The following is a 17,183-nucleotide window of genomic DNA, read 5'->3' on the forward strand; positions in this document are numbered from 1 at the left end:
TCCAGGTGGGTCACACTGATCCTGGCTGAGCCCCCTTCGCTGGGCTGGTCCCTGCCCTGTGTGGGCTCTACCCCAGAGCTCTGCACTGGCCCCACTGCCCATGGGGACAGTCCCGGGCACCCTCCGCTCCCCGCTTTGACTCCAAGACCTTTGACAGGGATCTCAGGGGGCCGCAGCTCCAGAGGGAGCGAGGGCAGAGCTGCCGTGGGTTTGGGAGAGCTGCCCAAGTCTGGGAGTGAAAGCGGTGACCAGGCAGGACCTTGGTGTCACCTGCAGGGATTTTCTGCCACCTGAGGGGTCCTGGTGTGCCGGCAGCAGCACAGAAGAGACCGAGCCCATGGAGGAGGTTCAGGGGTGGCCACAGTGGAGATCCAGGGTCTGTGACTGGCAGGATCTCCCAGGGCACTTTATGCCAACTCATTTTTTGCCAGGTCTGGGTGTTTCCTTGGGGACCCTGGTTACCGACTCCTTGCCTGTAAAGGGGTGGCTGGAGGGGGACAGGGCACGCTGTGGGCTCACCCCCCTTCAGTGTGGTGGGGGCAGCATCCTCAGGGCCAGGGGCCGAGCACGGAGCCGTTCCCAGAGCTGTGCACAGCAGGAAGTCACCCACCCACATTGTCCCCTCTTGGCTGTGCCTAAAGTGGACTCAGAGCTCCATCACAGTTGGACACCTGGGCCACCCCGGGCACCATCAGTGGGTGGTGGCCACGGCTGTCGGGTACCAAAGCCCCCCAAGACCCCGCCCGCCGATCCTCGGGTCTGTCCTCAGCAAAAGTCTGGGTTTAGTTTCCTCTACAAGAACTGTCTCGGTCAGCCTAAGTTGCGAACAGGTGTTTCGGGGATAGGGAGTTAATTTCCAGCGGCGCTGTTGATTAGTTTCTTACAGGGTGGGTGTGCCCATGCCGTGCTTTGGAGGCAGCAGATGTTGGCAGCTGGAAGGCAGTTTGGTGTCTCTGAGTTCTTCAGCAACGGGGCAGGAGGGAGCTGGGGGCCCCGGGTGCCGCACGCCCGCACCCCGCTCGTGGGTTCTGTCCGTGTGTGTGATTGGATTTTGTTGGGTCCTGTTGGGTTCTGTTGGGTCCTGTGGGGTTCTGTTGGATTTTGTTGGGTTTGTTGGGTCCTGTTGGGTTTTGTTGGGTTCCGTTGGGTCCTGTTGGGTTCTGTTGTATTTTGTTGGGTTCCGTTGGGTCCTGTTGGGTTCTCTTGGGTCCTGTTGGGTTTTGTTGGGTTCTATTGGGTTCCGTTGGGTCCTGTTGTGTTTTGTCTTCCCTGGAACATGAGGTGCGAGCCCAGCACCCCCAGCCGTGGTCGCTGTCCCCCTGTCCCCCCAGCCCGCCCTGGCAGCCGGTCCCTGCCCGCCCCAGCTCTACACAAAGCAGCATGCACAGTCTGTCTCTCCCTCTCCTCCTCCTCCTCCTTTAGGCTTTCTTACACTTCCCCTTCTTCTCCCGCTGCTGGAACTTCCGGAGGCGCCGGGCCCACGTGTCCCGCCACTGGATCACCAGGCTGGTTTTGTCCGCAATGATGCCGCTCTGGTCGGGAGAGTCCTCGTTGTTGCCCAGCAGCAGATACTTCTTCATGGGCTTGATTTTGGGGCACTTGCAGGCTACGTCCTTGGAGTGGATCCACAGGGTCTGGTCTCCGCGCCGGATGCGGTTGCTGCCTTGCTTGTAGACGGAGATGATGTTCACCGTGAACTTCCACCAGTCCGCGTTCTTTTCTGCCTTCAGGACGTGGATCTGGACAGCTGGGGAAAAACAACACACGGGCGAGAGGGGAAAAGGTGTCAGTGTTCGGGCTGGTGAGGAGAAAACCAACTTCAAGCTTTACCTGACGGGCTGCGTGAGGAAAGGGGATTTTTGCAGCAGCCAAGGGTTGTGGATGCCCCAAAATGCTGTCCTCAGACCAGCCCCCAGAACAGGAGCAGCCAGTGCTGCGTCTGAGGGTCTCAGCAAAGCTTCCAGGACCAGCAGAGGCTTGGGAGATGCTCTCCAGCCCTGCAGAGTCTGGCAGAGTCACGGAAACATCTCTGCAGGTGCTGAGGGGCAGCGCTGGGCTCCAAGGAGACCTCCTGGTGTCCTGGCAGAGGCCACCAGCTCCCACTGCAAGACTGAGCTGGGAGGAGCACAGTGACCCCTGCACCAGGTGGTGGTGATGATGATGATGATGATGGTGCTGCTTTCCAAGCCCATGGCTGATGCTGTGTAACCTCTGTAGCCATGGACTGAGGGAAGCTCAGCCCTCCACCGCTCCAGCCCTTCCTCTTTTCCTGGATCAGGGCTAAAAATCAGTTTCCAGGAAAATGCCTTCCCCAGGGCAGGGCCCGCCCAGCCCTCCTGGCTTTGTTTGGCAGCTGTGGGGTGAGGAATCCCCACCAGCAGGGACAGAGGGAAATCCCACTGAGGATGGGGCTGGCTGGGAGAGCAGGCAGGGCACCGGCTCTGCAGCACAACCACAAAGAGCTTTTTTGGCCAAATCATTGAGCTTTTCCCTTTTCCCCCACTCCTCCCTCCGTGCTCTGGGAGCTATAAACCCCTGCCCATCCACCTGCCTGGCTGAGCCCCAGCGGGGCCAATCCTGATTGTATTAACTAACAGAGGGAGAAGAAACTCCCAAAAATCTCAGGGAAAACTCGTTTGCCTTGTAACAGTCCAGTTTCCCCCCCTGGGTTGGTGCTGGAGGAGCATCCCGCTGTCTCAAAAACCAAGTGATTCCAGGCTCTGGGAGGAAGCAGAGCTCTGCAGCCCAGCACAGCTTTTTAACACGTTGCAAAATATATGGGGTATTTCTTTTTTTTTTTCAGAGCATGTCATGGAGGCCAGATGCTTTCATTAAAAAAAATAAAAAGGAAAAAAAGGAAAAAAAAAACCAACCCTAAGCTCTGACTGTGTATTTCCCTGTCTGGTGTGAAGGTAACAAAATGTGAAGAGTAGCCAATTTTTATTTTTTGGAAACAAAATCTTTCCAAAAAAGCTTAAACCTTTGACCTGCCTGGGTCCGCACTGACAAAATGGAGAAAATGAATGAAAAGGAACTGGAGAGAGGTGGTTACAGGAAACTCTGCTCTAAAACACACAGTCTGTATTTTTATTTTTTTTTTTATGTCAAGGCCCCCGTCTCTTATTTTTTCCCTTTTTATTAATGAAGTGGAAGGAGTGAAAGCTTTGAGGAAGGCTTGGCCGGTGCAGCCACAGCTGCCTGCCCTGACAGCCAGATTTCTGCTCATAGCTTCACATTCAGGACTCTCAGATCCTCCTGAGCTGGGTTTTGGAGCCCAGCTCCAGTGGTGTGTGCCTGGGGATTTCAGTGCTGGGGTGGGACCAGCACCCCCAGCGTCTCCCAGGGGGCACAGGACACACAGAGAGGCAGAAATGGGCCAGGAGGAATTTTTGGAAGCTCCTAAGCTGGCTCCCCTGAGGAAATCCCCAGGGATTTAAAGACTCCCTTCTCATGAAGGAGGTTTCAGTCCTTTCCTGATTTGGGGCTCTGTGTCCCCCCAGTCCAAAGCTGGATTTGGGGCTTGGTGTTGTCCCTCACCTGCCCTCTCCTGGGACAAAGCTTTAATGCTAAATTTTTTTTTTTTTTTAAATTAGCATTTGGAGTTTGTGCTAAATCTCCTGAGTTCAAGGCTTCCCCTGCTGAGGCTGGCTCAGGGCTGGGCTGCAGGGCCAAAACTGCGCATCCCATTGTGGAATCCTGGGGTATCCCACAGATCCTGTGCATGTGGGAGCTGGGAATGTGGTGCCCTGGGAAAGATCCCAAGCAGGGGCAGTTTGAGGGTGTTTAATATGGCCAGGTGGGAGGGGGTGCTGGGGACAGCGGTGGCAGGCACAGATGTCCCAGCCCGAGGTTTTCCAAAGCCTTGGCTCCCCTCTCACTGCACCAGTGGAGTCCATGTGGGTTTTATTCCAACCAGCAGCAGAAGGTGACCCCGCCACCATCTGGGTTTGGGAATGCAAAGGGGCTGGGTCCTCGCTGGAGCAAAGTGTTAAAATGTGATTTTTTTTTTTTCTCCCCCCCCCCCCCCCTTTTCCTTTTTTCAGTTTTTAATTTATTTGGCGGCGGCTTTGCCTCGCTCCAGTTGCCAATTTCCTACTGGTTTAATATTGGAGATTTATGGTCCCTAATCCCTGGGTGTGCCCTGCTGCTGGGGGACCCCTCGGTGCCCCGGCTCTCTCCCTCAGCACGCGGCTCCAGCAGGGATTGCTCAGCTCCGGGTTTGGGATTTCTCCACCTTCCAAGCAGTGCCAGGGGCTCTGAGTATCAAGGTTGCTGATTCCCCCCTGCCCTGGGGATTTTTTGGGGGGATTCAGGTTTTTTCTCCCCCCTCCCTCCCTCTCTTCAAGCCGCCTTTTGAAAACACGTTTTGCTTTTTTCCAGCAGCCCCTGCCAAGCTCCTCTCGACAAAGGGGGTGACTAAGAGAAGGCTCCGCTGAAGGAAGGATTTTTTTACTTTTTTTTTTTTCCAAGAAAGGGCAAAGTGAGCAGATGATCTCACCTAGGGGATGAGGATTCTGTTCCTCAGCCCCATTCCCTCCCCAGGGCCGGGGTGGGGATGCAGGGACCACACTGCTGCCACAAAAACATCCCGGCATCGTCCGTGCAGGATCGGGCCCTGCTGCAGCACAGGCAGCTCAGAATCGGGGCCAAAACGGAGATTTAAAAGCTCCGGGTTTCCTTTACCACAGGGAGCGGGAAGATCCCCAAAATCGGGCGGAAAAAGTGGTGCCTGAGGGGGAAAGGATGTCCGCGCCTCGCCTGGATCAGCATCACCCGCTCTCATCAAATAATCCCCTTTTCCTTTGGGGAATCTCCACCCTCAGCGGGTTCAGCCAGAATCCCTTTCTGCCTCCCCGGGATTTCACTACCCCAGCAAACCCCTCCTCTGTCCCCCTGCGCTCCCCCACGCAGCCAAAATAAACCCAGAAAAAGCTTTTCCGCCTCTGCTCCTGCCTCCCCCCCTCCCTCCCTGAATCTTCTGTTTCACTCCAAATATTTGCACCCAAACGCATCTCGTGGGGAAAAAAAAAAAAAAAAAAAAAAAAAAAAAAGCCCGAATTAAAATAAAAAGGAAAAAAAAAAAAAAAAGAAAACCCACCACAAACCCGACAAAAACAAACAGATAGGAAAAAAATAAATAAGGGAAAATATCCCCTTTGAAAGGCTGAATGAAGCGGGGAGCTAAAAAGCCCCATTGAGGAGCGCGGGGCGGATGATAGCTCCCGATTGAGCCCGCGGGAGAAGGAACTCTGCTCAAGCTAATTAGGGCCTTTTAGGACATTCAGCCCAGCGGTGCCAGCAGAACGGTGAGGAAAAGGGCCTCCTAATTGGCTTCCTGCTGCGGTGTCAGTCCCGAAGTCTTTATTATCCCTCCCCGCACCTTTTCAACCCTTTCTTCCCTCCCTGGCCCTGGTGAAAGCCCGGGCTGCCCCGGCATCGCTCACCGCCCTGGTTTGTCCTCAGAAAAAGCGAATTTGCCGCGGCTGTGGGGCTGGCTGGGGCTGTGGGGCTGGCTGGGGCTGTGGGGCTGGCTGGGGCTGTGGGGGGCCTTTCCGTGGCCAGGAGGGTGGGGTGGGAGCACCCAGCACTGGGACAGTGTCCCCGCACCTGAACCGACCCCCGCAAACGGCTCTGGCTCACTCGTGCAGCTGCAGAAGTGATGCTGAGCGAGAAAAGAGAAGGGAAAAGCGCTTTCCAGCTCCTCTCATCGCTGCTCCGGCGGCATCTCCTCCCTGGTCATTGCTCCAGGGGTGTCTCCTGCCCGGGACACCTCCTGGGGCACCCACACCTCCCCAGGGCCTGCTGCAGCCCACGGGGCAGCCCTAAACAAAACCGAGTGTCAGTGTCACCCAAAATTCCAACAGATCCCAGTGTGGGCTGTCAAAGACCCCAGTGTGTCACCCAAAACTCCAACAGAACCGAGTGTGAGTGTCACTCAAACCTCCAAGAGATCCCAGTGTGAGTGTCACCCAAACCTCCAACAGAACTGAGAGTGTCACCCAAACCTTTAACACGTGCCAGTGTGTCACCCACACCTCCAACAGATCCCGGTGTGAGCTGCCCGAGGGCAGCACCACCCTCTGAAGTCTCCCGGGAATTACGGGGGGGATTGGATCCAGGTGACAGGGAACTGCTTGCTGCTCATCCCCACAGCAAAAGAAAATATTTTAAATATTGAAAAATATTTAAAAGTGGCACGTCACAGCACAGTGAGAGGAGAGGGGACATGGTGCCACCGTAACCCAGAGGACAGGGGCAAACACTTGGAAAACACGAGTGTCCTGCAGGTGCGGGGACAGCCCCCGGATCAGGGTGCGCAGTGAGCTCATCCCACGCCCCCCAGCGACGCACGGCATCCACCAAGTACCTCTGCAAACCTGGCAAAAAAACCATTCCCAAAACTGCGGCCACACCCAGGGCTGCGGGCGGGAGCCGGGCTGGGTTTGGGGACAGCCCCGCGGGGACGCTCCAGCCCCGCATCCCTCCGTCACCGCTGTCCCCCGGACAGGGGACACTCACCATAGTCCTTCTTACAGTACTTCTTCATGTTGATCTTCAGCTTCCCCTTGGAGGCTTTGCAGTACGAGTCACAGTCTGCGCGGAGAGAGGGGGAGGACGAGAAAACATTAACAAAACAAATTCGCCTGGAAATGAAGAAAGCGCTGGGCGGGCGGGCGGGGAGGGGGGGCAAGGGGGGCACGGCTCAAAGCTGCAGCCTGCCGTGAATAAGCAGCGTGCCTGTGATATCCATCTGCCAGGCCCCGATTGGGTCTGGAGGGGGCATTGAGAAAACCCTTCCTTTCTAAAGAAAGCTGCTCACAAAAGGAGCCCCGTCCTCCCTCCGCCTCCCCCGGGCCGGCTTCCCCGGCCGCCTCTGTCTTCCTGGGAGACCCCGGGGGCCTCCCTTATTGTGCCACCCAGAGCTTTTGAGAGCCACACAAATTCCCCCTGTTCTCCAGCTCCCAACTGGAGCCCGCCCGGAGCCCACAGAGGCCCCATTGTCACCCCTAACCCGGGCCGGTGTCAGCCTTTGGCATTCATTGCCGACAGATTCGGGCTGGGGTCACCCCGCCACAATGCGGGTCAGAGAGGAAATTAGCAGCCCATGAAGCATTAGCAAAGCCTTTTGGTGTCCACTCTACTGAAGTGTGCAAATAAAATACCCCAGGGAGGAACATTTAATTCCTAATGGGCCCCCGGCGCTGGGCTGGCCCGGGCGGCCGGCGGGAGCCTGGCACGGCCCGCTGGCACTGCCACCACCCTGGACACGGGCCACTGTCGCCGCCCCGGGGACACCCAGCCCTGCCCTGGGGACACCCAGCCCTGCCCTGGGTGGGCAGTGCCCTCTGGTCACCCAGGGAATGTCCCCACGGCCCCCAGGGTGGCTGGACAGGGGCTGTCCCGTGCCAGCTGCCAGCACCGGGGTGGGCTCACGGATGTGCTGCCCACACACACACCCCCGGCTCCTCAGCACCCACAGGTGCCCCCAGCACCACAGAATGCCCTAATGCAGGGAGAAAGGACACATCTGGCTGCAGCAGGAGGCCTTGGCACAGCGAGAGCCTCCTCCTCCGTCCTCCTTCCCCAACACCGCTGGAGCACAGGTGGGCAACCTGCTGAAGTTCTGGTTCTACCGGTAAAGGAATCACGGGTTTAGGACTTGACATATGGGGCTGCACCTTCTGCTCAGCCCCCCGGCAGAACAAGAGGTGACACAGGGACAGGTGGGCAGTGAACACGGAGCAGGGACAGGCCTGGAAGCTCTGGCTGCTCCTCCCTCCTGCCCTGGCCAAATGCAGGACACGCTGGGCAGCAGCTGGCCCCGAGCACCGGGGGTGGGCAGCAGCTCCCACCTGCACATCCACGGCACAGCTCAGCCCACGAGGGATCTGCAGCAGCCAGGCTGTGCCCAGAGCACACCTGCAGCAGATCCTCCTGCAGCAGACCCTCCTGCAGCAGACCCTCCTGCAGCAGACCCTCCTGCAGCCCCACCGCTGCTGGGATCAGCAAACAGCAATCAGAGACATCACTGCCCTGGGCTCCAGCCCAGAACCCTCACAAGAGCAGCCCCAAGTCACCTCAGCAAGGTCTCCCCACAGCAACATCCCTGAGCACAGCTGAGCTCCCCGTCCCTGCTCCACGGTAATTCCACTCTGCCTGAGATCTCTGACCTGCTGGGAATCCATCCCGGGGCTGATTGCAGCCAGGGGGGCTGTGGGGTGGTGGGACAGCACCCACAGCCTGCAGGGATGGGATGGGATGGGATGGGATGGGATGGGATGGGATGGGATGGGATGGGATAGGATTCGGGATGGGATGGGAGGGATGGGATGGGATATGGGATGGGATGGGGAGGGGATGGGATATGGGATGGGATGGGGAGGAGGCGGCTGCAGCTCGGGGCTCGCACAGGGAGCAGGTGGCGGCGGGCGCCTGGTTCGTGTCGCTGGCAGCTCAGTAAAACGTGTCAGCACAGCCTTCAGCAGCTTTGCAGCTCAGCCCATCCCCTTGATACAACTAATTCTCTGGCTGGGCAGAGACTTTTCACAGCTAAACACCTTCTTTGTTTTGCTTAATTCCCTTTTCTTTTTTTCCTTGCAGAAAGTCGCATTTTTTGTGTTTAAACATCCTCGGTTCGGGGGGTTGCTGCGACGAGGCCGAGAGCTGCGGGGCGCTGAGTGTTCACGCCGTGATTTGTTAATGGATCCCGCTCTTCCCGGAGTGCTGCAGCTCCCAGGGCTGGGCAGGAGCGAGGTGCTGGCAGCAGAGCGGCGGGTGCTGAGTGTTGTTGCAGGGAAGACGCTGCACCAGGCGCCTCTCGCAGCTCCAAAATCAGCTTTGAGGCGCTGCGAAAGCCACATGTCGGGAACGGAAATTAAAGGCCCCTTGATTCTGACATGATAGAGCGATTAAAGCCACATTTCTTGGCCTGGGTACCTGACTGGAAACGCAGATATAAGGCTTAGATCCCCGAGGGGATTCGGATTCCTAATCCAAATTTATGCAGCTAAATTCCAATTGATTTCCCCCAGGTAGGGCCCTAAATGCCTTTGTGGGCTGCGGGCCAAAGTGGAGGTGCTGTGGCTTAGGAGGGGAGCCCCAGCCCCGAGAGTCTGACCCCAGCCCTGGGGGGTGAGGGGCGTTTTCCTGCCCTCCCTCGGGGGGTTGTGCCCTCTGGGGGCCCTGTGGGTGGGGGTCCGGGTGCCCCCATCTCCTGTGGGCACTGGGGGGATGTCCAGGCAGACTGAGCCACTAAATGAAGGTGCAGCCCCAAATGGCAAGTCCTAAACCCGTGATTCCTTTAGCAGAGGAAGCAGGACTGAGCAAACAGGAGTGGGGTCTGCCTGGGGTCCCAGACACCCTCAGAGGGGCTGGTTTGATCTGCTGCAGTGCCAGGGGAGGCTGGAGGTGAGCAGATTTCACATTCCTGCCCTTTGCTCTCCCTCCCCGGTGTTAGAGGTCAGAAATCCTCTGTGCACGAGGGGGGTGAGCAGCAGCAGTGACCGTGGGGGACACGGCAGCTGCCAGGTCCCCCCTGGCTCAGGCCAAATCTCAGCTGAACTTCTCCTCCGCAGGCATCCCTAGACCTGCACACTGGGGCAGCTCCTGCCCTCCCACCAGCCCCTGCAGCGGGAGGGCCTGTCCCCCCGAGGGATGGGGTTTGTATCTCAGTGCTGTGCAACCCCTACGAGGGCCCGGGGAGTAAGGTGCCTTTTTGTGTAGCTTGTGAAGCTGGACCTGAGCGATCCCTCCCTTCACCAGGAGCTGGGGAATCCCAGCTCTCAGCTGTGCCCGTGTCCCCGCTCTCAGCCACAGGCTGGGCTGGCTCCCTGAGCCCACCCAACAACCACAAAACCCTTTCAGGTGCCCCCAAGGACGGCTGCAGTCCTGTGGGGTGTGCAGGACGTGGTGTACAGCTGCTCCGTGGCTCTGCAGGGCTCCCTGCTGCCCCATCCCCACGGGACTGAGAGCTCCTCCAGGCTGCTCAGCCTCTGGAAGGAAAATTCCAGCCCCTTTTACGAGCAGCAGCCCCACATCCTCAGCCCGTGGCTGCAATTCCCAGAGGAACTGCAAATTGCAAATCCCAGGGGCCTGGAGGAAAAGCTCAGGGGGTGCATGGGGGGCTGCCCTGGGGGAGGCAGGGGCAGGATCCTCGTGTGTCTGCCCTGGGGCTGAGTGTGCGCTCAGAATGTTCCCCCGGGCATGAAAACCTTTGTGAGAGCTTCCCCAGAGCACCCCAAAGGCGGGTGGGAGCCACCCTCCCGAGGGACACAGGATAAAATGCAGCCCAGCAGCGGGACAGGACACCGTGGCCCTGCAGCAGGCGTGGCGGGGATGCCTTTGGCTCTCAGAGATTTCCCCCGGTGGCCGTGAACTCCGGGTTCACTTCCCACAGCACTGAAGCTGCCCCTCGCTTCCATCCCAAAGAATTGTTTTACCATCCCCTCCATCAGGCCCAGGGACGGGCTGCTAGAGTCATTGGGAGAGCTGCAGCTCTGCTGGCTCTGGGCCTGCGCTGAGCACAGTCCTGAGGGAGGGGATGCTCTGGAGGAGCCCTGTCCTTTCCCAGGGCATGGATGGGATCATCCCTGCGGGACCAGCACAGGGACTGCAGCTCACAGAGCACACAGGGACGGTGAGGGATCTCTGCTGTAATTTAATTTGTGCAGGATCCACTGGGAGCCTTTGCCTCGGAGCTGGCTGCTTGAAAGTAAAGAAGTTTTAATGAAATAGCAAAGCCAAGGCAGAGAATCCTTCCCAGGTTATTCATTCCAGCAGGGGCATCGCTTGTCCCGTGCTTTGCTGCACCCTTGTCTGCCCACAGAGTGGACTGGGGTCTGTTATCAGTAAACTGGGTTTGTTATCACTAAACTGGGTCTGTTACCACAAAACCGGGTCTGTTATCACAAAACTGTGTCTGTTATCACTAAACTGTGTCTGTTATCACTAAACTGTGTCTGATATCACTAACTGGCTCTTCTCCTCTCACCTGCCCGAGACCAGCTGTCCTGCACGGTGCCCTTTGCAATTATCCCGAGTAAATGAGTGCCCTCCATCCCTGGCCAGCTGCAGCGCAGCTGCTGTCCCCAGCAGGGTGGCCTTGGCCATTCCCCCAGCGTGGGCGGGAGCTGGGACAGGGAGGCAGATCCCCTCCAGGCCCTGGGGCTGGGATGAGCTGGGGCTGGGCTGCTCCAGCTGTTACCCAGAGGATGCGACCCAGGTGTGCAGCAGCCTCAGCCTGTGGACAGGGATTCCAGGGCTGTGCCCCCGAGGGTCAGTGCCCAGCCTGGGGGCACAGCAGGCCGCTGGCACTGGGCTGTGTTTAACCCAGTGACTCTGCTCGGTCCCTGTCACCTCCCAGCCGGGGGCTGCAGTCCCCGGGGGCTGCAGGGGTTTGTCCCACCAGCTGAGGTGGGTCTGTGACCACTCTGCCAAGGCAGAGGCACCGTCAGAGCATCTCCTGCTTCGCAAAGCGGGCTGAGGAGCCCTTGACACCAGCACAGGAGTGTGGGGGGCACCGAGGCCAGCCCTGCCCCGTGCCGGGCACAGCCACCACGGCACCGAGCTGTGCCACTCCCCGGCAGGACAGGAAAAGCGGGAGGAGTCATTTCCACTCTGGTTTGTTCGTTTCGCTGCTTTGCAGACCCGAACCTTCCCCCCGGACCCCACTGCAGTCCCTGGCAATGGACACACAGAACCTCTCCTGAGGATGCCACGGCTCCCCGGGAGCACCTGGCAGGAGCATCCCGGGCCCTCACAATCCGCGCGTCCCAAAGATCCCGGGAATCCCAGTGCCCCGCTGGGAACCCGCTGCCTGTGCTGCGGGACGAGATCCCGGAGCTCCCGCAGATCCCAGCGGATAACGACCATTAACCTCTCCCTTGGAACAAGAAGGTGCAAATGAGCCCACAGCAGCCTCCTTTCTTCTGGCTGAGCAAGATTGATTGAAAAACAAATTGGCGCAAATAAAGCATGTAATTAGATTAAAGCCTCTCGCCTGGAGCGGCTGGAAAGCGGCAGCGAGGGATTCCCGGGAGCTCGCAGCCCCTTCCCACCCCCGCAGCCCCTTCCCACCCCCGCAGCTCCAGCACGGCCTGGAGACCACCATCCCCGGTGCTCCAGCAGGACCCCAGCGCCCCCAGGATGTGACCAGGCTGTCCCCGCCACATCCCGGGAATGTCCTGGGGCCGGGCAGGGTTTGGGTGCCTTTGGAGCATCCCCGGAGCTTTGGTCACGGTCAGGGGGAACCCCCCAGACCCCAGCCCGGCCCCGCTGCAGCTTATCTGCATTTCAGCAGCTCTGGGGGGGTTATTTTAGGTTTTTGGGGTTTTTTCCCTTCAGACTTCGGGAGCTATTTTGAAGTGAGCAGGAGCTCCCTCACTGGAAGCTCCTCTCCCCTATTGTGCTCCCAGCCATTCACTGGGGATCACCGTGAGAAACCTTTCAGGGGGAGCTGGATGCTGCTGATCAATCAGTCAATCAATCACGCGGCCAATCCATCACCTCGCTTACAGCTGGGACAAGGCAGAGAAAGCCCGGGCAGGGCTGAATGAATTCCTCCTTTGGACGGGTACAAAGCTGAGGACTCCCAGGCCGAGGCCAGATTTACCCCAGGGTGAATGAAACGAGGATTTCCCCTCCCGACCGCACCGCAGGGAGCCGGGCAGCGCTTTGTTCCCAGGCTCCGGGATGCTCCCGGCTCTCCGCAGGGCTGACACTTCCCCACAGCCGAAGGCTTTTCTCCCTGCCCGTGCAAAGCCCTGGATTTTGGGAGCATCCTCACCGAGCAGAGGCTGTGCAGGAGCCCTCCGGGGAGGGGGCTGAGCCCTGTTCCCGGCTCCAGCACTGCTGATCCCGCGCTCCTGTTCGGGGAATACCAGTGCCAGGACACGGCTGGGACACGTCCCTGGGACCCCTCGGGCTGGCTCCCGTGCTGCTGTCCCCACACTGATCTCCAAGCCACCCTGGCCCATGCTGTGGAGGCAGCTGGAGGCTCTCCGGGTTCCCAGGCTCCTCGTTCCCAGCTGCTGCAGCTCACGAGAAGGAGCTGTGGGGAATTTCATCCCTCCCTCCTGTCACCTTTCCCTCGGAGCTGTTGCTGCAGTGATGGGGACAGTGTTTCTGTGAGCTGGGGACGGGGGTGCTCGGCTCTGCTGAGCCAAAAAGGGCCTCGTTCCCCTGGGGATGCCCAGGTGAGGGGCTGGGAGTGACACCTTAAATTAATGTCACCTTTATTTAAGGCACCTCTTAAATTAAGAGGGGATGTAATCCCTGTTCCCCCGTGCCCGGGGAGGTGTCCCTGGGGTGATGCAGGTGCTGGGGGCAGCCCATCCCAGAGACCCCCTTCCCTCCCTGTGTGTCCATGGACACGGGCCGTGAGCCTGTGGCCACCCCCTGAAACCTGCCTTTTGTCCTTCTGCTGAGGGCAGAGGAGCCCAGTCCTGCTGCCCACCCTGGGATTGTGCCAGGAGAGACAGGATTGACCTGGGAGCAGAGGGTGGCTCCGCATCGCCTCAGTCCAGACGTGGGCAGGCAGAAATCAAAGCTTTGACTTTCAGACAAAGGAAAAACAACCCTTCTGTGGGACACGAATACTCTGGCTACCTGAAACGATGCTGAAACAGTTCAGTTTCATCAACCCGTTCCTGGTTCTTGGGGGAGGATTTAGGCTGAAATTTGGATAGCACAGCACGCAGCCAGCTCTGCACTGGGGCTCCTCTGCCCTCTGGGAAAGCTGCAACCTGCAGCCAAAGCTGCTGTGGGTCTGTGCACCCTGGGATCCCTCCGAGCTGGCTCGTCCCTTTCCTGCATTTACATCCAGCCTCTTCCTCGCCAGGCAGGAACAAAAGGGCCCAAAAGGACGTTTGGAAAGGCCAGATCGGGGTTTTGAAACTGCAGAGGTTGATTTCCAGCTGCATCAATCCAATCACCTGGTTTTATTTAAGGCCACTGGCTGAAATCATCCTCCTCAGACAATCATTCCCCAGAAAATCTGGATTTGATTCAGATAAGACAGGGGACTGACTGGCAGGTTTGTAAACCTTCACCCCCCTGCACTGCTCTTTTTGTTTGCCCTTTCACTGTGGTCTCTCCTGTCTGAGAGGGACCAAAAAAAAAAGGACCAGAAAAGCTCCTCTTGCCTGGCAGCAGAAACGAGGAGCAGCCCCTCCTCATCCTCCAACCTCCCGGCACGGGAGAGCACGGATGCGTTTCATCCAAACAATCCAGCTCTGGCCAGGTTTCCCAAACTGATTGGGAGCCCTGAGAGCGAAGCAGAGCCAGGCAGGACCCCCCACGGCAGAGCTGACATTGTCCCACCCTGGCTCCAAGGCCAGCTGTGGCCCCAGGCTCGGGCTGGGGTGACGCTCCCTCAGCCCTTGGCCACTTTCTGTCCCCCGTGGCCACGGGCACGGAAGTGGAGCAGCACCTCTCCCACAACTGGCTGCACTCAGAGTCTCCCACTGATTGCCTTTTCCATCTTGTTTCCAACCCCTTTTCCTCCCGTAGCACGGGAGCTCTGGCTGGCAGACGCTGATTTAGGGGTTTGTCAGAAAGCCCCCCCAGATTTCAGCAGGGCGGGGGTGGGAGCTGAGAGAGGCCGAGACACAGCCCTGAGGAGGAAGAGGGATGAAAGGTGGAGGGTTCAGGCTCCTTGGACAGAGCAGTGCCTAAACGCTCCAATAAAATCCTGGTGAGATGGATTGTGGTGGGATTCTGGGCCTGTTGGATGGCTCAGCCTTCACTGGGAGGTGGCACAGGAGGCTCCAGGGGGGATGTCCTGGTCCCTGGTCACCCCTCTGGGCAGGGCATGGGGACATCTGGTCCTCCAGGGACACAGGGACCCACAGGGCACTGTCCAGGCACTTCTCATCACTCCCAGATCATGGATAACCCGCTCCCAGCCCAGGGCTGCCCAGCGCAGGAAGGGTCTGACCCTGCTGGGGTGTTCTCAGTTATTCACCTTGTGCAATCTCAGCCGGGTTTTGGCTCCCCAAACAGCCCCTCTCCCACGGCAGGGGGGCAGCAGTGCTGCTGCGTCCGCATGGGGCAAAACCTGTCCCTTAAACAGCCCCACACAGGCCCCTGGGATCAGCCCTCCCGTGGCACTGGGGGCTGAGGTGTCCCTTTGCTCCCGAGCACACAGGTGACAATCCCTGCTCAGGGATCAATCCACGGGGACATTTAGTACTAATTCCTTCCTTTCTGAGCCCTCCTGCACCGCTGAGACAGAGGCAAACAGCTTTTGCACCTCACAGCCTTCCCAGCTGGGGCTCAAACACCCCGGGAAGCTCCAGGCAGCAGCACAGGACGAGTCAGCCTTTCCTGGGACCCTTCCCCTGCTCAGAGCATCCCACAGCAGGGACACGGGAGTCCCTGGGTGGCACGGAGGGGACAGCTGTGGTCCCACTGGGATCCCAGGCTGGGTAACCCCGCTGTGCTCACGGATCCAGCAGGAAACCTCCTGCACCTTCCCTGCCCCCCAGGGAGCCCCCATCCCTCAGGATGCTGCACGCGTGCTTCCAACACCTTTGGGCACGAAAGGAGACCGCTTGTCCCGGGACAAACAAGGGGCTTTAGGCCTTTGGCGCGATTCATCTCAAGGGAAAGGGGCGCCGAAGAGACGTTGAGCACGGAGGAGCTCCCAAAGGGGAGAAGGCGGACGTACCTGCGGGCTCCTCGGCGCTGCTGGCGGCCGTGGTGGGCGGGGCAGCCGGGATCTCTGCAGGACAGCCGGGGACACACGGCAGCAGCGGGGACAGAAAAGGAGCAGCAGTTATTCCAGACCCCAGAGAGCCCGGGCCCTGCACACCCTGCACGTTCCCTTCCCAGTAAGAGCCCCACTAAGAGCCCCCAGACCAGTGCACTGGGAACTGGGGGAGCCGAGCGTCCCTGGGGGGTGTTGCCAAGGGGGTTTTAACAAAAAAAATTTCGGATTTTGGCTGCGTGCTGCCCTGTTCCCAGCCCCTGTGGGCTGCTGTCACTGCCCGTCCCCTCCGGCTGCTGTCACCCAGGCGGGAGGCAGTGCTGGCACTCCCCTGGTGACAGGCGGGGTGCAGGTACGGCTCTGCTGGGGTGCAGGGGGTGCCTCCCACATTTAAAGGAAACACCAACACGTCTGGTGCCAACTCCCTGGCCCCTGGCTCTGATCTGGGGCCAACTGCGCAGAGCTGAAACCACGTCGTGCTCTGGGTGCTCATTCCCAGGCCCGCCTGTGTTTGTGGAGAGGATGGGCAGTGGGTGGAGGGAGCTGCACGGTCCCAGCTCCGCAGGATGCTCCCCTTGGATGTCCTTCCTGCATTTAGGGCACGGGGCTGGCACTTCTGTGCATTCCTGGGAATCCTGGTGAGGGAACACCCCACCAGTCCAGTCTGACAGTGGGATTTAGGGATGAGCTGGGAGTGGGCATCTGCCTCTTTTCTGCTTTCTTGGAAAAATGCACGGCCACCGAGGCAGGGTTTGCTGGGGGGTGACAGCAGCTCGTAGGGGTGCAGCCCTATCAGCATCGGGTGATTTTTGGGGATAAACATGCAATTAAACACAGCACAAGACAAGGCAGCCCTGAGATCCCAAAGCCTGGCCTGACACGGACCCCACGGGGGTCTCAAGGGGATCTTTGCATGGCTGCGGGTCTCTGGGAGCAGGGAATTAGGAGCAGTGGGAAATCAGACAGTGCCCAGCCCCAAACCCTGGAAGGGCCATGTTGAAATCCTGGCCCTGTCTTTGTTTAGTGCCACGGATCCTGAGGGAGCTGATGCAAGGAACATTTTCCTCTCTGATTTCCCCCGGCCCTGGGGAATGATTAATGATAAACCTTTGTGCACACTTGCTGCAGAGCAGACTGGAGCCACGGCTGGAGGTCCTGGGGACAACAGGCATCTGCTTTGGGCTCTTGCTGTCCCATTGCAACACGGGCAGAAATGGATCTCAAGTGACCCAAAGCAGCCTGGGATGTGTGTTTTCTCCAGCAGGAGAAGGTGGAGAAAGGGTGTCTGCCCCAGCGTCTGGCAGTGGCCATGCTGAGAGGGGGGAAGAGTGTGGGAGCAGCCTGTGGCTTCCCAACAAAGGCTTGATTCCTTCAACCTTTTCTTGCTGGGCCTTTTTCTCCTTTTAGCAGCAGGGGGTCACCCTTAGGGGAGCAGTTCCTCCTTCCCATCCCATCCCAGGCACGCTGATTTTGGTGC

The 17,183-nt window shown here is 58.9% G+C and overlaps 1 protein-coding gene across 1 annotated transcript in view; it reads right to left on the bottom strand.

Annotated features, from left to right (window-relative positions):
• Positions 1-1,349: 1,349 nt before the first annotated feature.
• Positions 1,350-17,183, bottom strand: part of NTN1 (netrin 1) — a 69,621-nt gene continuing 53,787 nt past the window's right edge. The window contains exons 4-6 of the mRNA XM_066200411.1: positions 15,668-15,721; positions 6,520-6,594; positions 1,350-1,747 (exon numbers count right to left, since the gene is read on the bottom strand). Of these exons, the coding sequence (XP_066056508.1) occupies positions 1,419-1,747; positions 6,520-6,594; positions 15,668-15,721 (458 nt within the window). The 3' untranslated portion in view covers positions 1,350-1,418. The remainder of the gene's footprint in view (positions 1,748-6,519; positions 6,595-15,667; positions 15,722-17,183) is intronic.

The sequence above is a fragment of the Chamaea fasciata genome, unplaced genomic scaffold, assembly GCF_029207755.1.
Source record: "Chamaea fasciata isolate MVZ Bird 193981 ecotype frontalis unplaced genomic scaffold, bChaFas1.0.hap1 SCAF_19, whole genome shotgun sequence".
NCBI lineage: Eukaryota > Metazoa > Chordata > Aves > Passeriformes > Sylviidae > Chamaea > Chamaea fasciata.